Raw genomic sequence first — 11,403 nt, 5'->3', positions numbered from 1 at the left:
TAGGCAATATCTCAAATACCTGCTTTGGCTCTAAGCCCTATTTTGCCAAAAGAATCTGAAGAAAGAAGTACTTGTAGCATTTGTGGATGTAAAATCCAGTATTATTGGTTTTGGTTTTTTTTTCTTTTTTGCTTGGTTTGTTTTAGTCTTCTACATTAGTAAACTGCAAACTAGTAAATAAGGTTCAGAAGATTTGATCTATGCTACATCTGTGATATTTAGCCTATTTTCATATAAAAAGTCTTTATGATGCTAAAGGACCTTTTACCTATCTTTTTATGTCAGTAGTCTCTGAATAATTTTTAATACACCTTGTAAATACATGAAGTGACTGCTAGTCTTCTGAGCGCTAGCTCCCTTCCTATTTTCAGAGCCAGGGAGAAAAATCAGCTACGTTTTGGACTTCCTGTGTTTTCCTTTTCACAAGATGTTCAGTGGGACTCAGTTGGGTTTTGTGCAAATCTAGGAAAAAAGACTATTACAATCTATCTGAATGACATTTAAAAGAAACACATGAAGCAATTGCATAGATAGTGTTTTGTTTCATTATTAGTTTATCTATAATAGATGTATAGAAACATTTTTGCAACTATTTGTAAGGGTGAATATACAATAAATTCTAGACTATATTTTGAAATCAGTTGAAATAATTATGGCAAAAGAAGAAGATTATAGCTGGTTGCTGAGGTTTCATAATATTTTGTACAGTAAAAAGTGTGTCCATATATACATACACACATCTACATCAATTGAAGAAAAAAACCTAACAAAGTAAAAATACATGACCCAGATTTTATTTCTGTATAACATACCTTAGAGAAGGGTTTTTTAGAAATGGTTAGATCTGGTAGATATCTGAAGCAATACATCATTATAAATTTGTTTTCAGTATTATTATTATTTTTTGTGAACCAAAGAAAAGATCTAAATGTCAAATGATTTCCCACTGAGTGCAGTGTGGAGTACAAGCAGGCTGAAATTTTCCTTCTGAGCACAGAGGAAGCATACACCCCATTTGCACTTCACACCCACTTAAGGTCCAGTCACAGAAAAGAAGAAAAATATGATCTTGTTGAGTAACAAAGATAATCTTTCCAGGCCTCCAGGAGAAAACAAAACTTTTGGCAGATTTGGACAGTCTCTTTCCTTTTAATATCTATTTTGAAGTTCTTCTTCGAGAAAATTGAAGATAAGTAGAGATCATTTTTATTAAGATTTATTTTTGCTTTTAATTTAAATTTCTTGTCCGGATCTGAGATCTGATTTAATTCTTCCCCTTCTTGCTGAGACAACAATCTGATTTCACTGGCAGCCTGATGAGACAGTGAAGCAGTTTCCCACCACTAGCCCCGTAAGCCAGCACTGATGTTCTGACCTTGGTAGCCCTGTGTACTAAGGATGGCAGAAACCCACTTCCTAAGCTGGGCAACGCTCACTGCCTTGGGACCTGTCTGTTGACTTAAGAGTTAAACAAGAAGAACCTACCAGCCTGAAAGGACCACATAGAGAAACTATCCTTAATGCTCTTAACATGTCAACAAGGAGGAATGAGACTTCTCTTCTTGTATCTCACAATGAACTTTACGTTAAAAGATTTTTTTCCTATAGCAAGGACCTGCCTTTCCTTCGACACTTCCAGCATGTAGTGTTCCTGTAGAGCAGTAGAAGTTGGCTGTCGGTAGGACTGTTGCGGTTGTGAGCACAGTGCTCAGAAAGGTGCAGGAAAATCAGTAGAATACCGAGTGTGGGAACCTTTGTTTTACCCGTGTAATGCTCTGGTATGGCACGTCTTTGCATTGTGCACACTCTACGTGCTAGCGACTGTAGAACAGCTTATGCAACTGCCTGCTGATGCAAAGCAGGGGCCACCTTTGCTTCTCGGCTGGCTCCAGCTGCCCGAGGATGCAAAGGAATTTCTTCATCTTCCATCTGCTGTTTAGCAAAGTTCACAAAAACCTGTGTGAGGAAAGCAGAAAATGTCACCATCTCATCAGGTGAGATGCGTTAGTTGAATTTCCATCTTCTTGGCCTCTCTGCAGGGAAGAGACAGAAAGTGGAATCCATAGACATGAACTGAACTGAGACACTGCGTATCAGCAGGGATCATTAATTCCTTCTTTATTTTGATAAACTTCCTTGCAACTTCCTTCCTTTGGATGCACTTACTTGGAACTAAAATCCTCTTTTTTCTTAAGCAGGAGATGTGTTCAGCAAGGCTTGCACAATGTGAATTTGATTGTGATGGGAAAGAGGAGATAGAACATTTTAGAGGAAGCTGTAAGGCAGCCAGGAACGTCTCTAGCATTCCCATCAGACAGCTTTGCCTATGTGGACCCTCAGCTACTTAAGAAAGCAGGCAGGTGGGGCTACTATGCTCTAGCAAGTGGGTATTGCCAACAGTCCCAGTGGACTTTTCAGATTTTGCATGTCTAATTTCCTGTATAAAAGTGCATGACAGTGACATATAAACATTTAATTAGATATCACAGTATCTCTGACAAAACACAGTCAAAATCTCTTATTTAAACTAAAATGTTATTCTCAGCTCAGCAAGCCTTATTTTAAATAGCTGATCTTGCTCAGACTGCTGCTCCTGAAGGGATGGGTTGTATGAATTCTGTCATCTGGGAGAAGGTGTCTTACCAGCTTTCAAATGGCACCTATTTACACAATGAATTTAATTTCAGATTTCATATCTGATCCACCCTCCTTGATGAGGAGTCTGGGAATTTTGCCTGAGAGAGAGGTGCAAGGTAATTTTCTACTCTGAACAGTATTGTCTTCAGTTGTTTGGATACATCCCTATTGCACTGCCTAATTCTTGCCAGACAGGCTTTCTCATGGGTGCTTTATTTTTTACTTACCTGATCTAAAGTTGTTTGAGACACAGAATATTCTTCAATATGCAAGTTTTCCTTATTGGAGATTATTAACCGAAAAATCTTAGCCAGAGAGGAGGAGCAAATCTGATACTGCAGCATGTTGTAGTGCTTCTCCCTCTGCAAACTCCCTGGAAAGTTCATGCGTATGAATTGCTCAGCAGGTGTAGGATCTGGAGGTAACCCAGACTTTGGAGCTTTGATTTTCAGGGTGACAATGTAGCCATCTCCAAACCTGGGAAGCACATGTGGATTTGGGAATTGGATGAAGACATGGGTTCATTATTGAGGAAGGAAATCCATTTTCTGCAGCTATGACAATACTATCAGTATCTGAAAGATAATGGATAAGATCTAGCTTTGTAGGAAGCACCATATTTGCCCAGCAGAGGTGGTGTGTAGCATGAGTTGCAATGAGACATGCTCAAATTATCTAGCATACCACAGAGTTGCACCCAGAAATGGGTCTGTCCAAACAACAGCTCTTCAGATTGGATTACTCTATTAAGAATCGTACATGTCACATACACTAAGTTTTCCCATTTAAAAACACCATAAAAATATTCTACTTACTTATATTTTAGTTGCTGAATTGTGCCCAGGCATTTGAAGGTACCTTTTACCATGATGGCTAAACGAGTACAGAGGGCTTCACATTCTTCCATACTTTCAAAATAGAGAACAGATATTTGAGATAAAAGCCAGCAGATGAACTTCAGCTACTCTAGGATTCTGAATTCTAACCTTTTACCTGTGTGAGGTTAGAACCACAGCTCGCCCGTCTCTGAGCACGCTGACAATAGAGTCCCACAGGAGACGCCGGGACTGAGGGTCCATTCCAGTAGTTGGTTCATCCTGTAAGGGAAATGATAAGACAATCAGAATAAGAGAAACAGATAAGAAAAAGAAAATCTATTTAGAATCAAGTCATTGTGTGTTTGGGCCTTAGCATATAGCTGCTTCCTGACTGAAATCTGTGCCTTAATAAAGCACAGGCACCTTCAGAAGCACATGAATGAATGGGTACTAACGTACTTGGCATAAAAGCATTAAGGAAACAAGCATAAGAAGCTGCAGGTAAGAATATAACGCTCTCTGTGTATGGTACAGCTACAGGTAAGAATGCAGTGGCCTTGACAACAAAGGCAGTCCCCAGCCTAGGGCACAAGGAACTATGATATTGTTATTAAAATGTTTCTGTTTAACCTACAAATTAAGGTGGTACAGTATAAGGTAAATAAAGAATTTTTGTAGTAAATGCATCTAGAATTTCCCTTTAGATAAGCAGTTATCTGTTAACTTATGTTATCTGATAAGAACTACATCTCAGCATTTGTATAGTTTAGTCTAAAGTGGTATATTCTTTCATAATTGCTTGGGGTCTGTTGGAAACCTAGCTATGCATCCCAGTCTACTCCTGAAATCGAAGAACTCAGAACTACACTGAAGCAGATATAAGTTGAGGGCAGCAAGGAGCTTGCAGGGACTGTTGTAAACACCTTTGTTCCTCTTTAGCATGTAGTTTTATGAGACATTATATTGAGCTATCACAGAGCTATGCTTCCATGACACTTACTAGCAAGACGAGTGGTGGGCAGCCTATCAGTGCAATGGCAGTGGAGAGCTTGCGCTTGTTGCCACCGCTGTAGGTACCAGCCAGGTGGTCTGCGTACATAGGAAGTCCCAGCTTTTGGATGCCCCATTCAGCAACCTGTGAGAAAGACCATCTTTTTCAGACAGCAGCTAATGCATGACAGATGGGATTGCTGATACATCCCTCTTTTGGCAGAGACACGGCAATCCACTGGGTTTTAGCACATTTGTTTTAGAACTGGAGCAAGGGAGTCCGAAAAATTTATGATCGTGAGGATAATTCTTCAGAGAAAGCCAAGAACCGGCCTCAGCTGCAGACTTCCTATCTGTGCAAGAATTTAAATAATTTTCTTCTGGAATTTCCTTCAGGTTTTCTTTCTTATACATAAACAACTTCAAAGACAAGAACAAAACAGCAACCAGTGCTGTTCTGAGACATAGCAATCACATCTTTAGCTTTCAATGGTTGGCGCCAAGTTTTGCAAGTACCATTAATGTCCAAGAACCTGCATTTGACAGTGCAGTCTTGTACTTAACTGTACAAAAACCAGGAACTGCTTCCAGGACTTTAACCCACAGAATGGCAAACCCACATTGGAAAATCTGGCCCTTGGCATGTTATGAACATAGTTAATCATCAAAAATATTCACTATAACTATGTCTAAGTCAAAAGCAAGAATACTTCACCCTCTTGATTTCCCCTGCTGGAACCCCCCGCAGGCGTGCATATAAATAGAGATGTTCTCGTCCAGTGAGCAGGTCATCGATGGCATCAAACTGAGGACAGTATCCCATGTTTTGATGGACACTAGAAATGTGTGTCAATATACTGAAGAAACAAATAAAAGATCTTAGTTTTATAATGCTATTTTTAAGACCGAGATGGACAATTTGAATAAAATCTTTCTTTTCTGCAGCAACAGTTCTTCTAAGTGCAGAATACAACATCCTACTAAAACATCTGTCTGTACAGAATAGCAAGGAATATATTCTCATCTCCGTCAGCTCAGTCCAGGTTAAGAGTGTAACCCCACTTCCTTTCATCCATTTTTGTGTTTAAGCATAGTTCTTTGAACAGTCAGTCAAATCTTATTTTTTGCAAATGGTGTTTATTTCTGGCAAAAAAAATCAGTCCATTTCATCTCAGAGTGTGGCCCCTGGGAACAAACACGCAATACACAAGGCTAATACTTTATTGGTAGTAAGAGGAGGAGAAGTACAGGGTCACAGAATGGTTGAGGTTGGAAGAGACCTCCGGAGGTCATCTTGTCTTCCTGCCCTGGTCAAGCAGGGTCACCTAGAGCAAGTTGCACAGGACCATATGCTGGCAACAAAACAGCTATTGTTCACACCACATCAACGGACAAAGAATCAAATCCCAGCTACACCTAACACACCAAGTCACACAAGCTGAAACTAAACTAATGTAAGCAAATACCATTAGTTTAAATGGTTAAAATGCTGTATTAACTTACGGCATTATGCCAACACCGTTTAAACAAAGCTGCTAGAAACAGCCTGAGGTAAGTCCCAAAGCTCAGATCAAAGTACCCTGGTATAAAATGCCAGTGTGTGTTAGCTGTGGTCTCCCTCAGTGCCAAAAAACTGAAAAGGAGTTGCTGGGTCATTGAGACTATGATCTGGGCACTTCTACCCCAGTAAATGGACTGTCAGTTTTTGGTTTTGTTTTCAAGGTACTTACCTACTACCAGCCACGACAGCATCTCCGGATGTCACATCCGTATCGCCAGTTAGCATTTTGAACGTTGTTGTTTTGCCAGCACCATTCACTCCCAAAAGACCAAAGCACTAAATTGCAAAATGATCACATTCTTTAGTATTTCCAACGTGCAAATAAGCAGGGGCATGAAATCTGAACTGATCCACGGAATGTAATCTGGTGTTATTGAACAACCTACCTCTCCAGGATGGATGCCAATGCAGAGTCTGTCCACCGCAGGCTTGTGCCTACCTGCATAAATCTAAATTGACAGGAAAAAAAAAAATAAAAAAAATCTTATTTCAAGACATCTACAGCAAAGAAAGCCTTCTAAATATTTTAGTTTATTGCTATTGGGATGAGACAACTTTAGAACCAAGAAAGGAGTAAATAAATAAATAAAAAGTAATATTCTACGAAGTCAGACATCTATTTACATTAAATAAATTTGCAGTGAACCCTAAAAATACCAATTTTTCTGCATGCAGCCTCTTACGTCACGTCTTTAGCACCAGGATAGACTTGATGCTTTGCTGGGACAAAGCATCTCTGACATATCAAACTAAAGTGGAATAATACAGCAAGATAGTCTGAAGAACAATGCTCCAGTCCTCTACTCATGAGATCCCAGCAATACGTTTAATCTTTTTATTTCTGTAGCTCAAGCTTGCATGCATTCTGATAGCATAACTCAGATGCCTTCAATGTCTGGAAAGAAGATAAATTAGCAATAACTACAGCCCTCACTGTGAAAGCAACCGAAATGGTTAACTTGAAAGTGAAAGTCACCTATGGAAAAAACAGCATTGTAGAAGAAAAGACTAGCAGTAGAAATGGGCTCTCAATAGGTAACAGTCATGTCAGGAAATGTGAGGTTAAAAAAAATTTAAGCAGGGAGGGTTGCACTGTCCCTGTTGGACTTCCCTGTGGTTTGATTTCTAATCAAAGGAAATAGCCTTGGCTTCTGAAATGTTTGCTGTTTTCTATGGCACAAGGTTAATACTATCTACATCCACGTCTGAAATATGTTCTGAAAGAATAAAATTACTGTGTTTCTTTCTTGTCAGAATATTACCTTGGTCAATTCTTGTAATTCTAAGATATCTGTTTTGTTCCCACCATTCATAATTCTTTTTCTTTCTTCTGCAACATCCTCATCTTCACCAATAATAGGTGGCATAGCAGTCCCAGCAAACCTGGAAAAACCCAATAGACTGAAGAAACAATGAGTTGCCTTGGGTGCAGTTAGAATAACAGTGTGAAACAACTGCTAATCAATTGCCAAAAATGTGACTAGTGGATGCAGTAGGATGGAAACTTCAAGATGTGACATTGGCTGGGGGATTCCTGCTTTAGGAAAATCCCTGACCTTTGAAAGTTAATCTGTAAATACTAAAAAGGGAGGAAATGTCTTGCTCCAACGACCATGTCTTTTCAGCCACTGATACCATCTAACCTGCCCCTCAGCCACAGCTTTTGCTATTTGGTGGCTCTTCAGTAGGTGTGATAATCCTTCTACAGATCTTTTGAGCAGACCTCCCAGTAAGACAGTATTTTTATTATTGTACTAATTAATACTCTGGCAGTTGCTGGCAAACTCAAACAGGAATTAATGACTCACACCTGGAAGGTGGCTCATTTCACTGTGATAGAGGAACATTTGTAAAGCAGAGAGGGGAAGCCTGCACAGTGTCCAGGCTGCAGCTGTCCTGTGCCATGGACTCTCTTGGGTTGTTAAGCTAGTGCCTCATGCCAGGGTTTATGACACTACAAACTTTCCAAGTAATTTTATAATCTCACTATTACAGGGTCTTAATCTACAAAAATTTACATTGAAGTCTTAATTCAAGAAAACTCATTTATTTAATAATATATTCTTTAAATCCTGTTAAGATAATGCACATTTGTAAATGCTTTCTTGAACCAGGATATCAACAAATTAAGATTAATTCAGGTAAGTAAACAGGGGGAAAAACCCTAGCAAATTCAGAGAAAAGAAAATAAAACAAAAAATGAGACATAAAATATAACAAAGACACACCCTGTTAATAAAAGAGCAAGCTTTCAGACATACCATCTTGTGGAGAACAAACGGTGCTGCATAAGGAGATTCAGAGTGAAGAATGCAACCCCTTGAACAGCCATGGCAACCAGGTTCTTCCCAACAAAGTCCCACTGAAAGGGGTTGGAAACATGCTCCTCGCCTTTGAAGAAAGAGCACCAGAAAGCAAGGTGAAATACTGCTGAAAAACTCCATTGCTCCCCAGAACAAAAGACATAGTCATAAGGGTTTGGGAAGAAGATCTGTACTTTATTGGATCATGAACAGGCAATGTCTTCATTTTCCAGTGTCTTATAAAGATTCTTAAGAAAATACACTCCAAGCTCAGCTGCTGCATGGGAGTAAAAATGAATGTAAGCTCTCTGAATATGAACTAATTTGGATATCATAGTATGAAATTTGCATGGATTATGTGAGAGACATACATTTTCTGAATGAAAACAGATGAGTTCTGCTATATGACTATTCTTTTAATAAGTTGTCTGATATCAAAGACAGACATATCCCTAGTGGATGCATGTGAAGAACAGAAACTACTCAAATCATTAACATGAGGGCTGCTGAAGTATTCAAATGAAATGAAATAATGTATCTTCCTGTAATGTTGTAAGAATTTCAGAACAAATGATAACCACCAGTCTGGTACTGAATAAATGGCTTCATTTAGAGCACAGACTACTGGCTAGGCTGTAGAGTTCTGGCAGCTGTACCAGAAGATGTGATTACTTCAGAGAAGTTGAACTTTCAGACTCCTCATCCACCCGATGAGGAGAATTTCAGAAACAGCCACTAATTTTCCATGATAACACTTTCAACCATCTTACCCAAGGTCAAGACATATAACACTCATAACTTGTCGTTTACTGGTTTTACTTACCAAACCTGGCATATACTTCAGTCACAGCTTGGTTCATGGCCAAGTCAATGAGTCCACGGCCCAGGCAAAAGTGCGGAAAGACAATCAGCACGTTTTTCAATATTTTATTGAACTTCAGCAAAGACTATAAGAAATAGAAACAATGCTTTTTAGCAGATGAAATGAGATTTCTTCAAGAAAACATGGCAACATGGGTGAAAAAAATCTTTGTCATGTCAAAGAACTGGGTGTTCTGTGTTCTTACAATAAAGAAAACAGTATTTATCAACTTACACCCAAAGCATTTGCAGCCTAAAATGCAGCATGTCAGAATGCTGGCATACATTGCACCAGACAAGGTCCTTGCGAAAAACTGTCAATGGGGAGAGAAATTAATCTTTGTAATGAAGTATTTCTCTATGAGGCAGATGTAACATGTAATTCTGGTGTCAGCTATTAGAAACAGCAACTGTGAGCAATAAGAAAGAGTGGTATTTTTCTGTTGTAACATCTTTATTCATAGATGGAACATTTCAGTAATTGGGACTGCCATGATGTTGAAAAGCACCAGTATTGGGGCATAATGACACAGTAGACTGATGCAGTGTGGAGATACCCAAAACAGCGTAAGTGCCAGTAGCAGTCTAGCTGCACCAACACTGAATCCAGAGAAAGGCAATTTTCTCTCTGGAAACACAGCATCTACCTCAGAGACATATCCTCAGAGGTAGCAATACCAGCCTGCTGTCCCATAGACTGAATGGCATGAGACTGAGCCCCCGCTATTAAGAAGCGTGGCTGTGAATGCAGGGACAGAAAATATTGTAAAGTTGGCTCTTGAAACCATGAACTTAACCAAGATCTGTTTCTCCTTTCTGACAAACAACAGTGCTTGATCAGAATACGGTGTTTGAAAATGCTCTGTCACTAATGATGGCTAATTGGATTGCTGTCAGATGGAGAAAGGGTGTCAGTCTCAGTGGCCAGCACAGCAGCAACTGTAGTCACGGCCACAGTAGCGTGTACAGGCCAACAGTGTTTTATAAACTGATCTCTTAGGCTTTCTAAGCACTAAATGTATTTGGCACTAGCTGTATTCTGTCTATTCTTATACTTTCTGTCACCTTCCTGGTGGTGCTAAATGAGCTTTGGGCAATTCTCAAAATGCTACTATAAACAGAACATCTTCTCTAACGCAATAACTAGCAGGAATAAGTGTCTTTCCTTACGTAGTGGTGACTCCATGATTTTCTACCATCCACATCTTCCTGCACAACCCAAGCTGCAGAAGCAAGCACAAAGTGCCATGTTCCCATCTCAACTGTGAAAGTGTACAGAAGTCTGCTCATAGGGATGAAAAACAGCCAATATCAGTCCTTGGGTATGTAGCCCAAGCTATCAATTGCTCTGAGTTGCTTCTCCAGGTCATTCTGCTCATCTGTCCCTTCAGTTACCCAGCAAGTTCCCCACTCATTTACTGCCAGAAAAAAATGGCAAGGTAGACAGTTACTGTTAGAGAAGGTTTTGCTTGGGCATCCGTTGCACAGGTCTTTAAAACCAGGTGTCAACAAAAACATTACTTACCGGGTTATTTTCAAATAACTCCAGAATGAATGTAATGGCACTGCTGTTGATCCCCACAAAGAGATTAATACAAGACAGTGCAACATAAGCAGTGCTAGGGACACTGAAGAAAGAAGAAGCCGGGTACATCATGGGAATTACTGCCCATCTGCATGAAAAACATAGAAAAAGTATGATAATACCTTCTCAGTAATCTCACATCAGTTGTCCTAATGCAAACACAAAGCTGAGCTTTCTTCTCATCCCAAGTGTAAAGAAATGGTGTTACCAACCAGAGGTACCACTACAGTATTCTTCCCTGGTTACTAGATAAAAAAAATTTGCTGTTAAAATGCAGGGCAGTAGAAACTGCTAAAATTGAAAAACACTTAATGCTAACAAGATTATTGTCACCCCAGGTATCCTGGCACATCTCACCGGTTTGTTCATCAGGAGGGAGAAATAAAGAAAAGTTACACAAAGCAAATATGACGTGCTGCTTTGCTAGATACTCCTCGGCCTTTGGAACTGTCCAAAGAAATCAGAGCTCTGTAAATTTTGATAGTGTTTTCTAACTCCTCTACCAGTGCTTTTTCACTCCTGATTCAGAGATTCCTGTGCCATTATTTCTGAGACACAGCAAATACACACTGAGCAGCACAAGAGGAGTATTCCCCTGGAATAATCTTACAACGCTCACTCACAATCAGTCTCACTAGGAAGAATTCA

At 39.6% G+C, this 11,403-nt stretch overlaps 1 protein-coding gene across 1 annotated transcript in view; it reads right to left on the bottom strand.

Annotated features, from left to right (window-relative positions):
• Positions 1–1,833: 1,833 nt before the first annotated feature.
• LOC104273538 (retinal-specific ATP-binding cassette transporter-like) overlaps positions 1,834–11,403 on the bottom strand; it is a gene marked incomplete at its 5' end in the record, with an annotated part of 35,046 nt that continues 25,476 nt past the window's right edge. Inside the window, 12 exons of the mRNA XM_009868898.1 lie at positions 1,834–1,956; positions 2,865–3,114; positions 3,453–3,545; positions 3,631–3,734; positions 4,456–4,590; positions 5,161–5,302; positions 6,176–6,282; positions 6,393–6,455; positions 7,269–7,389; positions 8,268–8,397; positions 9,133–9,256; positions 10,696–10,843. Of these exons, the coding sequence (XP_009867200.1) occupies positions 1,834–1,956; positions 2,865–3,114; positions 3,453–3,545; positions 3,631–3,734; positions 4,456–4,590; positions 5,161–5,302; positions 6,176–6,282; positions 6,393–6,455; positions 7,269–7,389; positions 8,268–8,397; positions 9,133–9,256; positions 10,696–10,843 (1,540 nt within the window). The remainder of the gene's footprint in view (positions 1,957–2,864; positions 3,115–3,452; positions 3,546–3,630; positions 3,735–4,455; positions 4,591–5,160; positions 5,303–6,175; positions 6,283–6,392; positions 6,456–7,268; positions 7,390–8,267; positions 8,398–9,132; positions 9,257–10,695; positions 10,844–11,403) is intronic.

This window comes from Apaloderma vittatum, unplaced genomic scaffold (assembly GCF_000703405.1).
Source record: "Apaloderma vittatum isolate BGI_N311 unplaced genomic scaffold, ASM70340v1 scaffold28414, whole genome shotgun sequence".
NCBI lineage: Eukaryota > Metazoa > Chordata > Aves > Trogoniformes > Trogonidae > Apaloderma > Apaloderma vittatum.
The sequence above is the reverse complement of the archived record's forward strand: the minus strand, read 5'-3'. Positions and strand labels throughout refer to the sequence as shown.